Consider the following 24,207-nt stretch of genomic DNA (forward strand, 5'->3'; position numbering starts at 1 on the left):
TGGTCAGCAGCTGGCTTTGGACAGTATATTGAGCTAGAAGTGTGGGAGTGGGAACAGGAAGGGCAATGGGCTCACCAGCGTCTGAGATGAGGCAGGATGATATTGTACATGCTTCATGGGCTGTATGTAGTTAGTTGCCTTTCCCTGCTCCTCCTCCATTGCCCTGTAAGCTTTTTTTTCTCCAAGTCTTGATTGCTATTGTTGAAACTGTTCCCTGATTATCAGTTGTTTTCTAATCTGAACATCTTATTGTATAAAATAACCTACACATCACCATTGATATTTTTACCAATCACCTCTCATACATAAAGCCATAGAAACAGTTTGTTCTTGCTTTATCTAAATTCCTTACAATATTAAAACATCTATTTTGGATACAGAGGACTATAGTTAACTGGGGCACATCAGGACCAGTACATCTTGGCTCAATTAAGAGGTCTGCCCCAATTTGCCAAATTTCATGGAAAAAGTTAAAAAGGTAAAAAGGTATTAAAAAAAAGACAAACCACTGTTTAATTGAGTTACAAATTATGTGTTTAAATGAAAAGTAGAACAAACTGAAACCTTATTAATACTACTACAGTACTATAAAACTATTAGTTTTTTTTTAAAAAAGAACTGTGCGGGAGAGTTTTTAAAAAGTGGAAAAGTTTTTGCACTGGGGCAGTTCCACTCTCTCAACCTTGGAAGTCTGGGTCCAGTGCTACAAAGTTGCCATAACTGGGGTTTCTTGGTCTCAGTGTTCGACCATGACTTCTTCTGTGCCTCGACGTATCCCTTCGCTCTCCACAGAGAGTTGCAGAACTGCCTGTTGAATCTCACTGTACAAACAAGAGAAAATCTGCAGATGTTGAAAATCCGAGCAACACACAGAAAATGCTGGAGGAACTCAGCAGGCCAGGCAGCATCTATGGAAAAAAGTACAGTCAACGTTTCAGGTCAAGACCCTCCATCAGGACTGAGAAGATGAGGAGTCAGAGTAAGAAGGTGGGGGAGGTGATAGGTCAAACTGGGAGAGGCACAGTAAAAAACTGGGACGTTGATCAGTGAAAGAGATTTAGAGCTGGAGAAGAGGGAATCCGATAGGAGAGGACAAAAGGCCATGGAAGAAAGGGGGATGAGCACCAGAGGAAAGCGATGGGTAGGTAAGAAGATAGGTGACAGAGGGAAATGGGAATGGGGAATAGAGAAGAAGTGAGGTGGGGGAGGGGAAGGGAGACATTACCAGAAGTCTGAGAAATTGATGTTCATGCCATCAGGTTGGAGGCTACCCAGACAGAATACAATGTATTGCTCCTCCAACCTGAGTGTGGCCTCATCGCGTCAATAGAAGAGGCCATAGACTGACATGTTGGAATGGGAATGGGCAATGGAATTGAAATGGGTGGCCATTGGGAGATCCCACTTTTCCTGGTGGACGGAGCGTAAGTGCTCAGTGATGCAGGCATGAACACTGATTTCTCAAACTTCTGGTAATAACCCCCCCCCCCCAACCTTCACCATACCCCATTCCCATTTCTCTCTCTCACCTTATCTGCTTACCTGCCTATCACCCCCCTCTGGTGCTCCTCCCCTTTTCTTTCTTCTATGGTCTTCTGTCCTCTCCAATCAGAATCCCCCTTCTCCAGGCCTGTATTTTTCACCAATCAACTTCCCAGCTCTTTACTTCACCCATCCCCCTCTCCCGGTTTCACCTATCACCTTGTGGTTCTTCTTCCCCTCCCCCCACCTTCTTACTCTGACTCCTCATCTTTTCTTCTCCAGTCCCGATGAAGAGTCCCTGACTGAAACGCTGACTATATTCTTTTCCATAGATGCTGTTTGGCCTGCTGAGTTCCTCCAGCATTTTGTGTGTGTTGCTTAGATTTCCAGTATCTGCAGATTTTCTCTTGTTAGTGTAGATAATAGACTGCTTTCATACAATTTTCGACGATTGAACCTATCCAAATCATTCAAGATGATTGTCGATATCTTCAAATTCTTCGTAACTTCAAACTTACTGAAGTAGTGAAATCATTTCATTTTCACTCCCAGCTGTCTCTGGCATCTCCAAGTTCAAAGTTCAAAGTACATTTATTGTCAAAGTATGTATACATTATAGAACCTTGAGATTCATCTCCTTCCAGACAGCCACAAAACAAGAAACACAACAAAAATCATTTAAAAAATTACCCACAAATGCCTAATGTGCAGAGGTGGGGTGGGGGGGGGGGAAGAGGTACAAATCATGCAAACAACACAGCCCGAAAGTGAGCCCTCAGACACGAAGCCCACTGCAGTCGGAGTAGGACTATAGCTTCAGCCTCAGTGCAGCAAAGAGTGGAGCAAGTGTTGTGGAGCAGTGAGCAGAACCAGCCTGACTCTCGCCTCTGGCTCTACACACTGCTTTTTCAATCAATCTGGCCCAGCGTTTAAATCATCCAAACATCTGGTCATTCCTCACTCTAAGGTCTGGGGCCTGTCTGTTCAACACGCTCTAGGCCTGGACCTGCTGCCACCTTTTGACCTGTACAAGACCTTTCGAAATCAGCCGGGTGATTAGATCGATCCAACCTCACTCTCAGCTTAGGTGGACAGGCCCCGAATCTGCCTATCCTTCGCTCCGACTTTTCTCTGCATCACTCTCCCTGGCTTCATTTTGAACATGCCTCGACCTCACTCTGACCATCTCAAACCCACACGCTTTGACCCTCGAATCAGCCTCGCCTTCACTCACATTTTCATTGTTTGTGATGATCGTTTACCATAATATTTTACCAAAAGGGTTTTATTAATAAAGTATTTAGTTGTATTTATTGTCTTGGGAACTGCCAGTAAGCAGCTGGTCACCCTCAGAAGTGCCACCTTAAACCAGATGCCTGAATACTTGAAACCACAGTGAGCAAAACAGTTCTGAATTGTCTTACTGCTTATTTCTCGCCAACTATTAAACAGAAGCACATGTAACTGACGCTATTTAAAAACTGTTTGTTATAAGCATGGTGTAGTATCTATCGGCCATGCAAGTGCATGTGTTTGATCCTAGTTAGAAATTGTTTGGCAACAGTTTCCTGTCCCAAGTTAAGTGGCACAGAGTCACAAATAAATAAAGGGGATCCTGGCTATTTTCTCGATTAGTTTATGTTCTTTAAGAGTTGTCCCAAATAAGCTGTTGCCACAATTAACCGATGGCCCAATTAACCATAAGCCACTGTATACCTTTACCCTTCTTTACTCAAAGGAGAACCATACAATGGTAATCCTTTAGACCTGGGACTACTCTGGTAAATCTCTATAGCGCCCTTTTCCCATCTTTCCTTAAGTATAGTGCCCAGAAATGGACAAAATAATCTAGGTTGTGTTTAGCATAACTTCCTGAGTTTTTGTATACAGGTCCTATTTATAAAGTATAAATCCTAATTTGTTAATAATTCCTTTGTCAACATTTAAAAATTTGTGTACAAATAACCTTGGTACCTTTCTTTTGCATCCAATTTAAAAGTGAACACTTCAGTGCTGTGTTGTCTAGTTCTTCTGATCAAAGTATGCCTTACCCTCCTCTGCACTGAATTCTGTTTGCCTTTCCACTTTTCCACTCCTGTTTCTCACACCTTGATGTCAAATACTATCTTCTTCAATATTTATTCTACTTCCAAGTTTCACGTTGTTTGCAAACTTGGACACAGTAACCTGTAACACCCCAGTCCAATGCACCAAAAGCAGTTTTGACCTTGTACTGGACCTTAAGGCAAGCAGATTTACCTCACCAGTCTATAAAAAAAAACACCTTTTCATCACAACGCTTTGCTTATTATCCCATTGCCACAGGAACTTGAATCCCATACAGGAATTTAAATTTGACAAGTTTTGGAGAACATGTCACTCACATTAATTCTTGATGTGCTTGATAACAGAAAGAGGGAATGGTGGTGGTGGATAGAGGGGAGTGCCCATGTCCTTGTTTACTTATATATCCTCCCCATCCCAGTGCTGTGCAACTTCCTGCTCAATCAATTATGTACATTTGCTACAATCACATTCTTTTCTAAGAGCAACACACACACAAAATGCTGGAGGAACTCAGCATACGAAGCAGCATCTATGGAAAAGAATAAACAGTCGTTGTTTTGGGCCAAGACCCTTCAGCAGGATTTATCCACTAGCTTCAGTTTTGTAGTATATACTTGTAATTGTCATTACCATTAGAACACTAATGACCTTCATTAATGCAGCAGTGAGCAGCAGCTTGTCAACTCAGACTACCCCTTTAGCGAATATCAATCTACTATTAGCATCTTTGAAAACTGAGAAAAAATTAATTAGGCCTGAATTCTGGAAAATTACATCAAAATTTATACTTATTATCAAGTCAACCCTGATCACAGCACCGCATATCAACATTTTCTGAAAATCCTATTAGCACACTTTGGTATGAAAAGTTGGAATTTAACAAGCAAAAAAAAAATCAGCTGCAAATAATGCAACCCTCATGAATAGATGGTGTGTGAATTCCTTCTTTATTTTATTGGGCAATTAAAACCAAAGTCTGAGGTGATTCAAATAGTTATCATTGATACCAATTTTGCATTCCAAACTTGAGTAAATGTAACTGGAGATGTTTTTTTTAATCTTGAAAATGTAATGGATTGTATATATGAAAATATACAAGGATATTTTAACCTAGCTTTCAAGTTACCATTGGATATGGTTAAGTTTTACATTCTATGAGATCTCACATACATGTCTAATTGATGTCACGATGGAGAGTCAAAAAAGATTTCTGATACTTTTGTGACAGCTCATTGCAACCAAAGAAGTATTTCCAAAGAGTACTCACTCCTGTAATGTGGGAAATATTGCTGTCAATTTGCACATAGCAAGACTATCAAATATCAACATGAGAAGGATCAGATTTACTATTTTTTCTGCTACTAATTAAGGGTTATGGATTGGTCACCTTACAAAGGAAGGAAGAAAAGATAAAAAGATCCACTTGACCTTTTATGGTGACGTTAGAGTGAAGCATAGAGTGAAGTGGGAGCATTTTGAAAGACTATAGAACAAGTATGATGGACTAAGTAAGCACTTGGTATGCAGTATCATTCCATGATTGCTATTGTTACCAGCTATAGTACTAGCCTTCTTCAAAAGGAAAATTGCACAATTCACCAGAAGAATTTCAAGATTTCAAAATGCAGTCACACACCTCAGTTCCTGGCATGACTGGAATGATACCTGTCTATGCAGGTCTGGACAATTCTCATCAGGTCACATCTAATGTGTTCTTATATGCAGCAATTATAATATTTCAGAGAGCTGCTGCCTGAATAGCTTCATATCCTTCTATATAGAAACAATTCAATGCTATACAGTACATTGTGTTGTACTTTAATATTATACATTAACAATGACATGTTAATGTACGTGTAAAGAAAAAGCACTTTAAACGGGTAGCATAGAACTTCTTGCGGCATAGTATTTACACTGTGCACTTGGTGAAAACTTTCAGGTGGTCTAGTTTATTTGCTTCCAATTATTCTGACTACATCTGCCGAGAACATCTAACTGAACTAAGCACATCTAGTCAGCACAGTGTGTTCTGGGAGTGGATATTCTGCTCATTAGATCTGTGCACCAGGAACCACGGTCCTCAGCAATATAGAAATGTTTGGATCCAGTCCACAGGAAACTAAATGTCCTATTCATCACAATGAAAAGGTACTATTTAGCTGACTATTTGTAAGTGAAAGCTTTGCATGTGATTGTTTAAAAAGAGATTAATGTCTTTTCATTTTCTAGCAGGACAAGAACTCAGATAACTCAATGTGCCCTGACAATAAATGCACAGGACAGGAAGAACAGAGGCAGATATGCACACAGACAATAAAGAGGAATAATGCATTTTTCAGAAATGAGTACAATCCATTGACTTCCCAGATACAAAGTTCTTCAGATGTAAAATAAACTGGATCCTGTTTTTTTATTGTTATACATTTTCCTTTATAGGATATTTTTCACAGAATAATAACATAAATTATAGTTCAGAATCACATATATTTTGAGGAAGAATTAAAGGCTACCATTAACTCAGTCCTTTACTGGTTTCAGTAACAAGTTTGAATAAATGTCCAGTAAGTGTTTTATCTTCTCTCACTGCTTAGTTACATCTCCCCAATTGCTTAGTGGCCCAGAGAAAAGTACAACTTTAGCTTTGTTAAAGATGCCATATAAATGCAGGAAATTACCATCACATTTCAATATAACTACCACCTTGAGATCCTTACCTGCTACCACACAACATGGAGCCTATTCTTAATTCAAAATGTTTAGGTAATTTTTGAGGGCAAACATTTCCTTTAAATTACCAGATTATTCACAATCATTATTCCTTTGGTCACTAAAGTGTCAAAGCAACTAACAACATTACTAATAAAATTAACATGTTCAATCAAAGTAGTATCCCATCTACCCAAAATGCTTCAAGCTTCAGAGTCCGTATTGTACAGAACTTTGAGGAATAAAAGATCCTGAAATCCTTCCCTCAGTGGAAGTGATACGTCTGTGATGTATATTCCTGGTAAATATCTTTGACCCCACAATTCTTCAGTCTGTTGATAAAGTTTTGCTCAAAATTATACATTTTGTTATAGGCATCTAAAAGTGATCTGTGCTTTCTATTATCTCTTTATCATACATTACAACTCTGTACTTCACAGCACATGAACCTCACCAATTTAAAATCATCTCAAGTTCAAACAAAACATCAGATGATTGTGGTTTAACACGTTGTTTTTACTTAGGAGAATTACTTACAGTTGCTGATAACACCACCAAGTGGGTCGCCTTTGAAGTCAAATTCAATATCCATATATTTTCCCTGTGAAATAGAAATGCTTGGTTGAAACCTATGGTGAAAGTGATGCAACAGAAAGGTTAAATGAAGTCCAAACATGTCTCAGAGTGATAGTGGTGAATACAGAGTCATATAGTCTGGAAAAGGCCCACTGGCCCAACTCGTCCATGCAACTGTGGTGCCCAATGAGGTCTAAACCCCTCCTACACACGCACCTATCTTGGTGACTTTCTAAACATCGCTAATGTGTCCACCTCAACCACAAGCATAAACCTGTGCTGACTGTCCCTAATCAGACACCGTCTCTCCAAATGTCAGCCCCTCAGAAACCACTCCAGCAATTTACTAGTGTCAGAGTCATGTGGTGGTTAGGAGAGGGACAGGATAGAACAAAAATATTCTATTCATAGATATGATTAATAATAATCTCAATTGTGTTCTTTTATTCTATATTGTAGGTAGTCTCACAATGAATTGAAAGATTTCTTACAAAAGAAGACAATAAATTATATTTATTGTTTTCATTTATAATTGACTGCATAACATAAAAGAAGTCCTGAGCTCACTGCAGAATCTACGAGACATTATCTGGTAGCAGGGGCCCTTATCACAGCTTAGACAGTATAAAGAAAACATGTAGGTTAGTAACACAGAGTCTGAAAAATCATACCTGCTAGTTGAACCCATAACTTCTGAAAGATGTGTGTCATATCAAACAATGTGATCAGACATTGTGTGAAATGTTCATATAGCACAATCAAACCATAAAAAAGATGAAATAGAAGATCCGGCATCTGGCATAGAGTAATTTTCTAATCTCAAATGCCACAGAATTAACCTAACCATGTCTACAATTGACTTCAGAGATTAAAATCATGCACCGTTTATTGGTTTCAGAAATGAAAACAAAAATATTTCTTGATTTAAAAAAATAATAAACTATTCTGATGTAAAAGCCAAGAGAAAATTCATAAGTTACACTGAAAATAAAAGTTACTTACAAATCTGGAAGAATTGTCATTCCTCACTGTTTTGGCATTTCCAAAGGCTGGTGGAAAATGGAAAAAAAAGGAAATAAACCTTGGGCCTTTGCTTCATACCACAAAATTAAAATAGGAGCCAACCACTGTCTTGTGCAATTCATTGTTATAATCTCATCCCAAGCTTTTATAAAGCATCACTCATTTCTTTTTTATTATTTGATCAGCTGGAAACATAATTCACATTCTTCTACAATTCAATATTAAGGAAGGAATAAAATATGAACTAGATGAGCTTCAGAAATAAATTGCAGATGCATTAGCAAATAGGCTGAATGTACCTTTGTATGATTGGGTGCCAAATTTAATGTTGGCATTCCATCTTATTTTTCTGTCATTAACAGTTTTTGTCACACTATTATCAAATTAAGTGGCTTTCCAGGCTATTTCAGAGGAATTATGCTGTAAACACATTATTTAGATTTTCAAGTTTCCTTCTCTAAGCAGATGTAGAGAACGAGATCAGGTTCTCCTGATCAGTAATTCCATTCTCAGTAATTCCATTACTGATACCAGATATGCATTTATTAACCATTTAACTAGATTACAATGGGTCATGAGTCTATTCTTCAGATCACTACTGTAACATAACCAATACGCTACCTCTGCCATAGCTTTCACAACTTAAATTCAGTTGTAAGAACACTACAGCACAGAAACAGGCTGTTTGTCCCATCTCTCTCTCTCACTGGCTATCAATCCCATAGGATGATGATGGTTCCTTTCAGTCAGTTAGTGGGGTTGACCCCACTCTTCAGAAAGGAACAGCAAGTGCATGAGTGGATTTTAGGTGAGTAGGGTGTTGCACAGGTCCAGACCCACCCTCTCAACATCCCCTCCTGGATCCAGTGGCACGGTGGGGTCCAAGACATCTAGAAGAATTTCTGTTGCAGTGAATGGCCAGACCAAGCTTCGATGCAAGGGATGCCCTTTCTATGCTTTACAGCATGTGTTTGCTAGATGGCCGTTGACCCTACGAGAGGGTTCATCCGCCCTTTGTTTTTCGTCCTGCAGGGTGTCTAGCCACCCTCCTCACCAGGCAAGCCTGGTGCAGGAGCCGGTTTAGTTGCCGACCACCCGACAAGTAGTACTGGGTTACATGGTACCAGTAGCACTCAGACGAGTGAGCTGACCTGACCCATCTAGTGCATGCTGAACTATTAATCTGCCTAGTCCTATTGATCTGCAACCAGACCATAGCCCACTATACCCTTCCCCTCCATGTACTTAACCAGATTTCTCTTAAATGTTGAAAACGAACCCAAATCCACCACTTCTGCTGGTAGTTCACTCCACATTCCCACCACTCTCTGACAAAGGAAGTTTCACCCCCCCCCCCCCCCGGCCACAGTTCCCTTACACACTTCACCTTTCATCATTAACCCATGACCCCTAGTTCTAGTCTCTCAAAACCTCAGTGGAAAAAAGCCTGCTTGTATTTACCCTAGCTATACCCCTCATAGTGTTGTACACTTCCATCAAATCTCTGCCCATTTGTCTATGGAAACTCTAGAATTTTCTTGTTGTTACGTACCCTGTAACTGGGTTGCCAAACCAGCAGAAATGGATCACTCAGTTGGAGTCTGGATTACTAGAACTAAGAAAGTTTTATTAAAGAAACAAGCAACACAGTACTCTAATCAAAAGGATAATGAATGCAAACAGTTCAGCAATGATAAACATACATGTACACAGAATTAAGATAACAGGATCAATCAAGCTCTATCGTTGTCTAGAGGTAAATGACCAGTTTCAAAGTGACGCAAAGTTCAGTTCAATTTAGTTCAGTTCAGTTCGCAGTAATCGCTGCCGGGGTGATGGACAGTGGGAGGGGAAGGAGAGAGAGAGCAAAACGAATGAATATTCAAAACGGCTTCCACACAGACCTTCGCAATCAGCTTTCGGGCGAGTCCTTTGTGATGTCATCTGAGGTCACTGACCGTGACCCCTCCGTTTCCAGATACGATCGTTTCTCTGCGGTGAACCCAGCACCCAGGCAAGGGTGAACACACACCAGGTTCCCGCCGATCGTGCCTTTCCACCCTGAGCGTCTATGGCTTGATCCCGCGATCAGCCGTCCAAGAACTTCCCACTGGCTTGTGGGAGACGCACCGCTTCCAGGGTCTCGTTACCTCGGGGTGTCGTGTGTGTCTTGCCTTAGCGAACCTGTCCCTTTTTATTCCCCTGCTGGGGTATCGCCTGTCCATCACTTCAAACAGTTCGGGGTTCAAAGGGGGAGCCGATCTTGACAGCTCTCCTTCCCCTTCATTAACATCTCCAAATGCTGCTCCATTGTTTTCCTTATCTCTCTCTCTCCTGAAGACAGGTGGCAGACCAACTGTTGATCCCACTGGTGCCAGCACAGGACAGCTACATCTTAATCTATGTGTATTCTTGTCACACTGTGGACTGAAGCCATGATTCAATGGCACCACAAGGTAAGTAGCACATGACAGAACATTGAAACCAAATAATAAAATGGACTTCATTGTGGTTATTATCAGTATAGGTGTAAGATGAATTAGCGTTATCTGATAAGGATTTTTTTTATACTTAGTCTCATAACAATAATCTTCCCTATTAAAGCAAAATATTATGTTAAATATTCTTGATCTTACCTTCAAGCACAGGGTTTGATTGTAGCAGTTGCTCCTTAACTTGATTGACCTCTGCTCCCTTGCCACAAACAGCAGCAACATAGGACATAACCAACTTGCTTGCCTCTGCAAAAATGAAGCACTCTTTTAGTAATCTGACCCACTGTCAAAATAGTAGGTAGCTCTTAATGCAACATATTTGAAAACTCAAAGAATACAAGTGTCTATGTGCAAAATCATCTGTCCAATCCAGAAAATGATTCAGCTATATTTGTGCAAAGCATCAAGATAAGACATCTAATCTTTGTTGGATCCACTGTTGTTTATCATTTATGGGAAAGGCTTCACGAGTAAACCCCAAGGAAAAATCTGGAACTGGAGTCCCTAAGGCAGTCCTATACTGAGTTCAAAGCTAACTGGCGACTCCTGTGACACCACAAGTGCTGGATTGTATCAGTCTCTGCCGTTCCTTTGGATTCGTCAACTGCATGAAGAGGGGAGCCTGCTACATGGGCAACAGCTTGCCCTTCATATTGCACCTCCCTGGCTTGCACATTACAGAGGCAGCTGGGGTGCAACATCCGTGGTCGACCCCAATCATCAAAAGGCCTCACAGCAGGAGGGAGTTGGCAGAAGGGATATGGTGAAAGACTGAGAGACTGACATACTATGGCATGGGGAATTTCTGTGTCCCGGTTTCTAAAATGGCCTAATTTGCCTTTCATTAGAAAGGATCAAAGTATTGTCCACATTATCTGATTTATGGAAGGACATTAAAGAAATGGATTGATTGCATGCTTGGCTATGCAAGAGGCCCAAACCTGTCTTCTGAAAACTGGCTTAACCTAGTTTCTGTTTGGATGTTTTGCAGACTTGTTAGCAGTAAAGGTATTGGTCACTGAAATTGGGATGTCCATAGAACAAGTGCAATTTGGTTCAATTTCTGTGTACCCAGTTAGCTCTACTCCCTAGTTTGAACAGGAGGAACAGCCAATTAAAAATCAAACTTGCAAACTGCCTAAGGCTGTGTATCTAATTTGTGAGCATCTTCCCGAGTAACAGGAAGCAAAGAGGGAGGAGGGGTCAGCTGGGACACAATCATTAGAATTTTTCAGTTACTCTACATAGCAGTTCGGGATATTTTTGTATCTCATAATCTGTATTTTGGCTCCTTCACAATGCTACTTGACATTGCTTCTGCCAGGTGCACATGCCACCATGCAGAAAACCCTGAAGGACATTCACTGCCCAGACCCTGTGATGATGAATATCCACCGTCCACTCTGGGAGAACTGCAGGAGTTCTGACAACAGTTTTACAGCACAATCACCTTGCAGGACAAGTGTCAGTGCTGATGTGGGGAGATATTGCCCTGAGCTTGTGTCAATTTATTTTGTTAACATTTTGTATGTGAAAGAGAACAACTACCACCGACTACACTAGACAGCCTCAGTGCAGTATTTTGCAACATTCTTCGTTCCAGTACACGTTTTCCCTTTGCCAATTATATTTGATTAAAAAAACAGATCCAGCATTTCATTATTCAAGAAGACAGAAGCATAATAAAATGTTACTTTAGAAACCAGAAAATTATTTGCTCTGAAATGTGTGTGGAAAAGGAACAAAGGCTAACAGTTTCTTCTTCAATGTTAGCCCGGTTTTAATATTCATTGTCATTCTAATGAATCACATACACAGTTAGGATTTGGGCCACTGCCAACAACATGAAGAGTCTGATGGACAACAACTGAAGAAGCATTTTAGGATTTATTTCAACAAGAATTTATTAATTTTTATTTACTTATTTAGAGATAAAGAACAGAACAGTCCCTTCCAGGCCAATGAGCCGCACCACCCAGCAACCCTCCTATTAAATACTAACCTAATCAAAAGACAATTTACAATGACCAACTAACCTCCTAGCCAGTACGTCATTGGACTGGGGGGCCAAAACCAGAGCACCTGAAGAAACCCACATGGCTCACACTGTTTACAGTCAGCGCAGGAACTAAACTCCGAACTCCGGAAGCCCCTGAGCTGTAACCACATTGTCTAATCCCTATGCTACCATGGTGCCACTTTTTTAGGAAAGTGGTGATGAGGTCAATTATTTGAGCTCTGTCATATCGCCTTACTTTCAGAAATAACCAAAAAAAATGAGTGCTGAAAAACTAAAGTAGGCACAATGTGCTTCAAAGATTTACAGCCACATTTGAGAAGTTAAGAATGGGACATTTTTGGGTTTGGTACTGTGGACCAGGACAATACCTATCCCTCTATCAACATCTTAATATAGATTATGTGATTATTATCCCAGTACTTTCAATGAGAAATTATTGTGTGCTACTTCTCTGCCATGTTTCCTAGAGTACATTGACAATGTTTCAAAGCGTACCACAGTCCTTTGGGACACTGATGAAGCTCACATTTTTCTTCCAAATTATTTTACATATGATGATTTTTCTTTCCCTTCGTTCCAAGCCAAGCAAATTAGTCAATTAACTTTTATGTTCAAGTAAAAAAAAACAAGAAATTGAATATAGACTACTTTGTAACAGTAACAGAATTCAGATCAGTAAACAGTAAATGGGTTAGTTCATGTATTACATATTACTTTAATTTGACTTTAGTTAATCAAACATAAATGTATTTGAAAGCTGATTCATTTGGTTGTAGCCAAGAAAAAGATCCTGTAGAAGCAGATAGGTGATTTCAAACAACAGCGTGTGGGTATGATAGCAGTGTGTGTCAGAGAGAGGTTGCAACTGGCATTAACTACATTCAGCCTGCGATTTGACAACTGTACTCCAACTGTGGACATATGTTGAAGTGCGGTCCTGGCACAGGAACTTGAAGCAGCTCCCTAGTCCAGAAGTCCCCAACCACCGGGCCACGGACCAATACTGGGCCGCGAGGAAATGATATGATTTGGCGATATGAAACGATATGAGTCAGCTGCATCTTTCCTCATTCCCTGTCACGCACTGTTGAGCTTGAACGCACGCGAGGTCATTACTCGCGCGTCATGAAGATCAACTCCTCGAGCTTGCAAATGACAGGGGGCTGAAAAGTATGTTTGACATAACATCTCTGCCGGCATTCTGGATCAAAGTCAAGGCTAAATATCCTGAGGTAGCCACGAAAGCACTGAAAATGTTGCTTCCATTCCCATCATATCTCTGCGAAGCGGGGTTTTCTGCATGAATGCAACGAAAACTAAATTGTGGAATAGACTGGACATAAGGAACCCCCTTCGAGTATCACTGTCTCCCATCACCCCTCGATGAGACCGTCTTGTTGCAGGGAAACAAGCCCAGGGCTTCCACTGATTCAGCGACATTGGTGTGTTGCAATGATTTTATATGTTCATATGGGGAAAATATGTGCTGTGTGTTTAATATCCAAACGTTACTTAAAATGTTATGATGCTATTGACTTAAAAGTGACTTATCACAATATTCATGCCAGGAAAATATGCGCTGTGTGTTTAATATTAAATTCGTTAGATAAACCCTTTTAGAAACGAAATTGAGTGTATTAGCCACTTATAAATGACATAGTTGACTTATCACCTATATTCCGGTCGTGATTAGCACCACACCCCCCCCCCGAACAGAATCGCCAAAAATGAGTTGTAGAAAAAAAATTGGCACGTACACGCATGCGCATACAGGTGCCTGCGCAAGGCTTCATGCTCATGGTAGTCTTTATCGGGGTAAACACAACACATGTGACTGCTACTCTTGTCCGTTGGTAACCCTACCCCCCCCCCCCCGATCGGCCAGTCCGCAAGAATATTGTCAATAATAAACCGGTCTGAGGTGCAAAAAAGGTTGGGGATCCCTGCCCTAGTCGATACAATGTGGGGTCTTCCTCAGAGCTTACACCAGTTCAAACAAAGGCAAGTGCATCAGGTCCACTCTATTCTATGCAGAGGAATGGCTGTAAGTCATTTCAGTGGGGTGTCATCACTCGCTGCCATCCGTCATCACACCATGACATCTGGTCTAAGTTGTGTGGTGTTTGTCTGAGAAATCTAAACCATGACAGGTTTCAGAGTTGCTTTATCTTACTAACAAAGGTTTCTCCACCATTTGATGGACAGCACGTGGTCTGCCTTTCTCGTCTGACATATTTCACGCCAGCGTAGCAATTAGCACGACACAATTACAGCTCGGGGCATCGGAGTTCAGAGTTCAATTCTGGTGTCCTCTGTAAGGAGTTTGCACGTCCTCCCTGTGAACATGTTAGTTTCCTCCAGCTGCTCTGGTTTCCTCCCACAGGCCAAAGACGCCAAGCCAGTTTAATAGATTAATTGGTTACTGTAAATTGTCCTGTTATTAGACTAAGGTTCAATAAGTTTGTTGCTGGCTGGTACAGCCTGTTTGACTGGAAGGGCCGGCTCTGCCCTGTATCTCTAAAACTGAAACTAATGATTCATTGCAGTAGGCATGAAGTTGGGGTTAATGCAGGCACAATGTTAGGTCCACAAAGGCAAGCCGGGATTTTATTTACTACCTGGATCTGCACCACACTGACGTGTTCTCATTGGCAGCCTAGTCACATTTAACAATAATAATAATAACTTTATTATTGTTTTTACACACTGGCTGAACGTCTCAGTTTCACTGAGTCTATTATGGTTATTATTCTAAAATAACACAAACAAAATGCTGGAGGAACTCAACAGGTCAGGCATCCACGGAAAAGAGAACTGTTGATGTTTCAGGCAGAAACCCTTCAGCAGGACCTGAGAAAAAAATGCTGAGGAGTAGATTTGAAAGGTAGGGGAGGGAAGAGAGAAACACTAGGTGATAGGTGAAACCTGAAGGGGGAAGAGATGAAGTAAACAGCTGGAAAGTTGATTGGTGAAAGAAGCAGAAGGCTTTGGAAGAAAGAAAAGGAGGAAGCAGCACCAGAGGGAGGCAATGGGTGGACAAGGAGATGAGGTGAGAGAGGGAAAGGAGATGGGGAATGGTGGAGGGGGGGGGTGGTGTGGGGCATTACCGGAAGTTTGAGAAATCGATGTTCATGCTATCAGGTTGGAGGCTACCCAGACGGAATATAAAGTGTTGTTCCTCTAACTTGAGTGTGACCTCATCACGACAGTGGAGGAGGTCATGGATAGACATATCAGAATGGGAATAGGAAGTGGAATTAAAATGGGTGGCCACTGGGAGACCGTGGCTGCTTGGTGAATTGGTCTCCCAATTTATGTTGGGTCTCACCGATATATAGGAGGCCACACTGAGAGCACCGGACGTAGTATATGACCCCAAAAGACTCACGTGAAGTGTCGCCTCACCTGGAAGGACCTATTTGGAGCCCTGAATGGTAGCACTTGTTCCACTTGTAAAGGTTAAGTGCCAGGAGGGAGATCAGTGGGGAGGGACAAAAGGACAAGGGAGTCGTGTGGGGAGCGATCCCTGTGGAAAGCAGAAAGTGAGGGAGGGGAGGGAAAGATGTGCTTGGTGGTGGGATTCCTTTGGAGATGATGGAAGTTGCGAAGAATTATGTGCTGGATGTGGAAGCTGTTGGGCTGGTTGGTGAGGACAAGAGGAACCCTATTCCTGGTAGGGTGGCAGGAGGATGGGGTAAGAGCAGATGTGTGTGAAATGGAAGAGATTCAGTTGAGGGCAGCATTGATGGTGGAGGGAGGGAAGCCCCTTTCTTTGAAAAAGGAGGACATCTCCTTCGTTCCAGAATGAAAAGCCTTATCCTGAGAGCATCTACGGCAGAAAGACAGGAATTAAGAAAAGGGAATGACATTTTTACAAGTAACAAGGTGGGAAGAGGTATGGTCCAGGTAGCTGTAAGAGTCACTGGATTTATAACGGACATCAGTAGATAAGCTGTCTCCAGAGACAGAGACAGAGAGATCGAAAAAGGAGACAGAGGTATCAGAAATGGACCTGGTAAATTTGAGGGCAGAGTGGAAGTTGGAGGCAAAGTGGATGAAGTCGACAAGTTCAGCATGGATGCAGGAAGCAGCACCAATGCAGTCGTCAGTGTAGCATAAGAAAAGTGCAGGATAGTCACCAGTGTAGGCTTGGGATACAGACTGTTCAACGTAGCTGAAAAACAGACAGGCATAGCTGGGACCCATGCAAGTGCCCATGGCTACACCTTTTGCTTGAAGGAAGTAGGAGGAGCCAAAGGAGAAATTATTTAGAGTGAGGGCAAGTTCCGCTAGGCAGAGGAGAGTGGTGGTGGAGGGAAATGGTTGGGTCTGGTGTCCAGAAAGAAACAGAGAGCTTTGAGGTCTTCCTGGTGGGGGATGGAGGGCATAGGGACTGGACATCAATAGTAAAAATATGATGGGGGCCAGGGAACCTGAAATCATTGAAAAGATCAGAGCATGTGAAACGTCATGGATGTAGGTAGGAAGGGGCTAAATTAGGGAGAGTAAAACAGAGTCAACATACTCTATAGTAGATTTATTGAGTATATCCACAAGAAAATGAACCTCAGGGTTGCATATAGTGACAGATACGTACTTTGATAATAAATTTACTTTGAACTTTGTATAGTTGGAATCATTGCAGGCAATTTGTGAGGAAAATGGTATAAGCATAGACAGGTATCTCAATGGCTTGAGCAAGGCAGGGCCTAAGGACCTGGTCCTATGCTGTACATTGCTTTGATTCTGTTTGGCAACATGCTCTCAAAAACAGCAGAGGATCATAAAAGGTACACTGATTGCATCTGTTAGTTAAGGGATAATTATCAGCTAGAATGGCAAGTATAGCTTCCCAGCTCCTTTAAATTATGCCAAAAGTATTAATATCCACCTGAGAAAGCGCACTGCACCTCAGTTCAGCATTTGACAGCCAAACTAAATTTCATTCAATGTCTCTGGAGTGGGATTTGAACCCACAACCTTCTCAGCATCACTATCATTGGATCTCTGGGTCTCACAACCAGGAACTGCTTCTCTTGCCTAATTGTTCAGAAGGCGTCCGTGCTTCAAAGAATTTAATACCAAATCAAACAAAAGAAGAAAAGATTGACAGCATTTCTAAGATTTACATTCATTCATTTTGACTGAATATTTTTTCATGAGATAAAACAAAAAGGCAGAAAGTTTATAGTGGTGAGATTCACTAGAGACTCTGTTGAAAGACTACTAACAGGAAATTCTTGTTCATATGTAGTTGATATATCAAATTCAGTATCTTACTATTTCTACCTGTCTGCTTCCCTGTCTATAAGTCTGACTTTCCTTCTTTTTTTTAAAGAAATATTTAAATTAAATTGATCAACAACAATATTGTAGCAAAGAAGTTGAGAGTGATATCATGCCCTTAACATCCATGGGCAAAATAGTTCAAGCACATGCTGCTCGGCCAGTTTGCAGTTTGCTGAAGGGTCTCGGCTGGAAACATCGACTGTACTTTTTTCCGTAGATGCTGCCCGGCCTTCTGAGTTTCTCCAGCATTTTGTGTGCATTGATTGCAGTTTGTCTGCTGGCTTTTTCCAAACAGCATAGATTCAAGGGAAATTTGGATAATAAATGTATTCTCTACGCAACCAGGTGATTAAGGCATTGGACTAGCGATCTGAAGGTTGTTGAGTTCAAGCCCTAGCCGAGGCAGCATGTTGTGTCCTTAAGCAAGGCACTTAACCACACACTGCTCCAGTCCACCCAGCTGAAAATGGGTACCGGCAAAATGCTGGGGGTTAACCTCACGATAGACTGGTGTCCTATCCGGAGGGGAGTCTCGTACTCTCAGTTGCTTCACGCCACAGGAACCAGCATAAGCACTGGCCTGATGAGCCTACAAGGCTCGGGACAGACTTTTTAACTTTTAACTTAAGCAAATAAGACCTCTCATTTTCAAATCAGTGATGTTGCAAATCATAATGGAAATAAATTCTGGATGCTGGGCTATTGCTAAAGTCACACAAAACAAAATGCAGGCAGCCTCTATGGAGAAGAATAAACTGATGGTGTTTCAGGTGATGATGAAGGGTCTCATCCTGAAACATCAACTGTTTATCATGTTGAGTTCCTCCAGCATTTGTGTGTGTTGTTCTGGATTCCAGCAACTGCAGAATCTCTTGTGTTTATACTATTGTTACAGACTTAGGGAGGATTTCACACAGAAAAAAATTATGGTAAACTACAAATAAAAAAGACCTTCAGAAAGTCAGGGCTGGATAACACACAGGATTATCACTATGCACTGAATTATGCTAATATTTAATAGCACAAGAGCACGTCTCATGGAGTTGTAGAAATTAATTTCTAAGCCTATTTGTTTTCAGTTTGACACCCAAATGACAACATTATTTGCAGAGAACTTCACCTGTTAATAATTTTATCATAAAGGGTAGCAAATACTCAGGAGTTTGCATGTTCTCCCTGTGACCATGTGGGTTTCCTCCATGTGCTTTGATTTCTCCCCAAGTTGTAAAGACATACAGGTCAGTAGGTTAATTGGTCACATGAGTGTAATTGGACAGCACAAGCTCATTGGACCAGAAGGGCCGGTTACCGTGCTGTATCTCTAAATGTTTCAACATCTAGATGTGTTACAGAATAAATTTTCTTGAGCTTTCTGACCATTGCAAAACAAACAGTATCAAAGCAAACTAAAAGGATTTATTTTTTGAAGACTATAAGCACTAAAGGTAAAATGATTTATTATAAATTTATAGTTTGTGGGTGTAAGTTTAAATGCTGTCTGTGACCAATTGATGGGCAAGTATTTCTGAGAACACTTCAGAAAGGCCAGCTGTAGTTCTCAAAAGGAAATGACTCATCGCTGTTGATGATGAGTCTTTGTAGGCAGTCCTTCATGAACATAACAAAATTAATTTGATTACTTAAACAGACTTGTTTGTCATTATAGTCAAGTTGGTCTTACTGCTGAGAAATGGTAGTGGATGCCAAGTTCCCTACGCTGACAGTAATGTCCGAGATTGTTTGCCTGTCTCGAAAGTGCTGGAAAGGTCACGGTATTTGGAATACCTCAAGTTCCTACTGATAGATCAGTTTTGTCCTGGAGATGGATAAATCATCCCAGTCAGGAATCAGAACCACTACCTTGTAATTAGTGAGGAATTTTTCTCTGTAAAAAGTGTTGTGCAACTTTGATGAACTGTGTGATTTCTGACTTACATATTTCAGGACAGGGAAAATTAGTTTCACCTAGATCAGTAGACATAGTCTCAAAAACCGCATGACTGTTTGTCTACACTGTTGGTGAGAGCTACCAGATTTTCAGAGAGCAGCATATACATACTGTAATTTATTTTGCTTTTGTGTTACTGGATTCATTCATTAGTTCCCTACTCTCCATGTTGCCATAAATGTTAGAGGCAAAACTTGCCTGAGAAAACAAGTCAGCCTTCTCGTGCAAGTTTTTCTACGGTAAATCTCAATCTCTTCACAGAGTTGTCCTTAATGAAAATGAGAATTGCACTGGAACAGGACTTTTAAACATTTAAAGCATTGTTCTCATTCTGAAAAGGAATTCATTTTCAGAGTCAGAATCAGGTGTAATTATCACTGGCATATGTTGTGAAATTTGTTGTTTTGTGGCAGCAGTACATTCCAAAACATAATATTTTAACTATAAATTACAAGTACTTTGCACTACTTATTTAGTTTAATTATATATATATATGTGTGTGTGTGTGTGTGTGTGTGTATATGTGTATATATATATAAACATTATGAATTAAGTAGTACGAAAAGAAAGGGGAAAATGTGAGATAGTGTTCATGAGTTCACTGTCCATTCAGAAATCTGAAGAAACTTTGACTGTATGTCATCAGGCTCTTGTTCCTCCTCCTTGATGGTAGCAATCAGAAGACCGTCTCACATCGGTCTCTTATGAGAACAAGTTTGCAAATTAAGACCAAATTCCATGGTTGACTTAGAAAATTTTAGATGAGAGGTGAGAGGCTACTCAGCTAATCCACACTGTTTGTAGTAGGAATACCAATGGAAATAAAAGATTCTCTGTTTGGCGAGCAAATGCAGAATATCATTACTTTGTATGCAACAGCAGATTTTGGCTCATGAGGAAAAAGAGTTCAGAAGCAATTTTGACAAAAAAAAAAGAACTTGCTAAGAATTCAAATCATAACAACTTGTAGTTTTCTTATTATAAATATACAATATATTTCTGTGCATACATTTGAATGAAATTATAAATAGTGAATCAGACCCAGGAAATGTTCCACTAACAAATAAACCACAAACTTGCCAGCACTTCCATTTAGTTAGTCCTTAAAAAGTAAATCTTCACTTTTGCTCAAAGTATTCTTTATTATCTGTCACAATAGCAGTGCAATGTCCTTTCCCTTCTAAATAAAAGAAATAGTAAATTTTTGAAAAACAAGGCAATAATTAAATGCTTCCATCCAGAAATGGGCAATAGAATGTGAGGCATTCAGCTCATCGTGTCCATATCACGTGAAAGAGGTATTCACACGAACCCACTTTACAACTCCTGGACTGTAACCTTAAAGGTACATAACATGATCTTTTCTCTTTAAGTGAACTGAGTTGTTTTTCTTCCATTGGACCTCTCTACTAGTGAAAAAGTTTTCCTCAATTTTCTTCTAATGCCTAATGTTTTAAATCTATGATCTATCGTTATTACTTCACTGCTGAGGGCATCAGCTCCTTCCTATCTGCCCTAATTTGGCCTCTCTCATTTTTAGATAACTCGTTCAAATTTCTCCTGGGCCTCCTCAGTTCTCTCCTGACAGCTGAGGTTCTCTGAACACCAGCCTTGTAAACCTCCTACTCTAGTCTAGTTATCAAGCACTCTTTGTGATGCAGTACTTTAGTTGATGGCTCCTTCCTGTTATATATTTAATTGTTCCACCATGAACTTCAGACTCTTTTGTCTTCTGCCTTGGACAATGAAGAATCATATATGCCTTTCCAATCACTGTATCTGCATGACTTGATACCCTTAATGTTCTGCAGATGCGTGCTCTAAAGTGTAATTTCACATCTGTTGGAAGAGAGTGTAAAATTGTTACTTTCTTGCATTTTTCTCTTAAATTAACTTTTCTTGTGCTTTCATTTATTTTCATATAATCAACCTAAATATATGAAATTGTTCAGCGAATTTGCAGTAATGGTAGTATAACTGATTCTGTATTTTTCTAAACATTTCTCTGCAGCCTGTCTCATGCCACCGAACGTGATTATTTCATAGGTTATTCCTTATCCCTGGAATGTCTTGTTTTCTCTCTAGTCTAAGGTAGTTTTTAGTAGATAAACACAATTTCTTTGTTCTTTTATTTTTTTCTTTGTTGTCCCCTTTCACCTCCTCTCTCCCTTAGAGCAGTGCGAGTTGATTACTATTATTTTTTATTGTTATGAACACCTAATAGAATAGTCAGAAAATTTACGCCTCAGTCTTGACCTGAAGCACTTTCTAGATCAAAACATCACCAAATCCAACACATCTAGAGAGCCCAACAGTGATTCCTGGAAGCCATTAATTAAAGATAGCAAAAATAGTTTCAAAGCCTTGTACAGTTGACCATTTCCATTTAGGATACAGTTACATTTGTAAATACTCTACAGATTAAAATGTAACTTGAGCTTCAAAAAAGTTGAATGACTATGTGCAAGATAAGAAACAAGCCAAAATTTAAATATTTACTTCAAACCACCTTTTGTGGACTAGCTGTCCGGATTTAGAAGACACTTCTCTATAAATTAAAAGGGAATGCTTTTAAATTGAGAGAGATTTCAGGAAACAGAACTACATTGAAAAGAAGATATTACTCCCTGACATGAAGACAGGTCACACCATAATCAGCGGATGACTTGAACAAAGTTGACGCTATTCTGAATATTCGGCCTGGAGGTGTAATTGAAAAAAGGCTCTTGTAAAAGTCCCATTGTGCCAATGAAAAGTACCACTGTCTATCTGCGTTTTGTAAGATTTTTGGGATAAACTATAAATAATGGAACAGTATCAAAATCCATTGAAAATGCAGATACTCCCACACTTCAGTCTTGTGACAACTGAAATAAATCATATGGATTTTTGGTTTAAACCTGCAAAAAATATTTTCTGGCAAAGTCTAATACAAACATAAGTAAGTAGTGATGACTTCCTTTTTGGAGGGGCCAAATTTAGATAGGGGCAGATTAGGAATTAAAAGCAACAGGAAATATCAGTCACTTTATGTTGAGCAGCTATTGGATTAATATTTCTGGCTGGCACTGGAAGTCATTATAGATTTCCAAATGCACCTGTCATCCTCCCACTCACATATTAACCTCCAAAGATTGAACTGAATACAGCATAAAATGTTGGAACCACTTTCTATACTCCTCCTGCTCTTACTTCAAACTGAAAAACCCTGGAGAGTTCTGCAGTAATGAATTTGTATACCAGTGCTTCCAAATTCCACTTTTTTTACCACTGCATGAAAGCACCTCTGCATGAAGCACCCACAGAAGAACATTAATTCACTTAGAATAGTCTTCTCTTTCTACACTGACAGTACTGATCAAACCACACCCCGGGCAATGGCTTCGACAAGCCGGCTAAACCAGGTGAGGGTAGCCGACAGGTCTCAAACCCTCGGTGAGATAGGGAGTTGTCTATCCCAGCATGTGAAGACAGTCTCCGGTGGACTTAGCAGACGAGACCAATGGAAGGTCAAGAAGGCGATCTCTGCAAGCGTCGTGGAACGTGTAGAGCAGGACAAGACGCAGAAGACGTCCTGGTCATCCCCTGCACCTAGTCCCATCTCCAGCCGTCTCAACTCTTGTCTTGCCACTGGATCCAGATAGGAATTGGGAAGAGAGAGTGAGGCTGACGCTGCGCAACTCTCCCTCACTAATCACGCGCTAGGTCCTCATCAACGTTGACGATGGACAAACACTGATCAAATGTACAATGGAATATGCCTGATTTTCAATTGCCGGTACTTCATTAACTCATAATTAACTTCAGCTCATAAATACAAACCTCAATAGGAATGCTTCCCACTTATGTAAGATATTAACACAGCCTACGGTTGTGTGATTGATTTTTCTGTGATATTATTCTCACTGTCACACGCACCCGCCTGCTCACCCCCTTTACATTTAATATCAACTGGTCCATTTGGAGGTTCATAAATTGTTTTTCACTTGGGTTATATTTTAATTGGTGTCTATCACAAAATGCATCACTCTTCAGTTTCAATGACTTTTAATGCCAATGTACTTCCCAAAATAGGTTGCTCGTTAACACAATTCCTCCTCTTTGCATCATTGACCATTCTACTTTCCCCTGGTAACTCAGACAGTAGCAAGAAGATGACTCAATGATATGTGGTGGTAATGGGAGTTCCAAGAGTAGTTAAAGACTGACACCAGTAACTAGATACAATACTATGAAGCTAAAATGATTGAAGCAAACGGAATTTATGCTAGGAATGTGTTGACTTTATAAGTGCTTCATGTAAACTATTGATATATTTGCCTGTAAATTGGATGGTGTTATCTTTGTGTGAAGCAACACATTCAAAATTAGGTCTCCCTAGAAAATACAAAAATGTAAGAAGGGCTAAAATGTGACATGTAGTTCCTGGCCAGACTAGATTAAATTCAGATTAGCCCAGATGAAGGGCCATGACCGGAGATGTCAACTATCCAGTCCCCTCCACAGATGTTGCCTGACCCACTGAATTCCTCCAGCATTTTGTTTGTTGTTCTAAATTCAGAGCAGCTGCCGACATGTTGTTGTGCGGCTGCAAGAACAGG

General features: G+C 40.4%; 1 protein-coding gene across 3 annotated transcripts in view; it reads right to left on the reverse strand.

Moving 5' to 3' along the window:
- Window positions 1–24,207, reverse strand: part of myo1b (myosin IB) — a 275,743-nt gene that overhangs the window by 130,845 nt on the left and 120,691 nt on the right. For all 3 annotated transcript variants that reach the window (XM_063051970.1, XM_063051968.1, XM_063051969.1), the window contains exons 5-7: window positions 10,491–10,595; window positions 7,834–7,880; window positions 6,793–6,856 (exon numbers count right to left, since the gene is read on the reverse strand). In XM_063051970.1, coding sequence (XP_062908040.1) covers window positions 6,793–6,856; window positions 7,834–7,880; window positions 10,491–10,595 — 216 coding nt within the window. The remainder of the gene's footprint in view (window positions 1–6,792; window positions 6,857–7,833; window positions 7,881–10,490; window positions 10,596–24,207) is intronic.

The sequence above is a fragment of the Mobula hypostoma genome, chromosome 6, assembly GCF_963921235.1.
Source record: "Mobula hypostoma chromosome 6, sMobHyp1.1, whole genome shotgun sequence".
NCBI lineage: Eukaryota > Metazoa > Chordata > Chondrichthyes > Myliobatiformes > Myliobatidae > Mobula > Mobula hypostoma.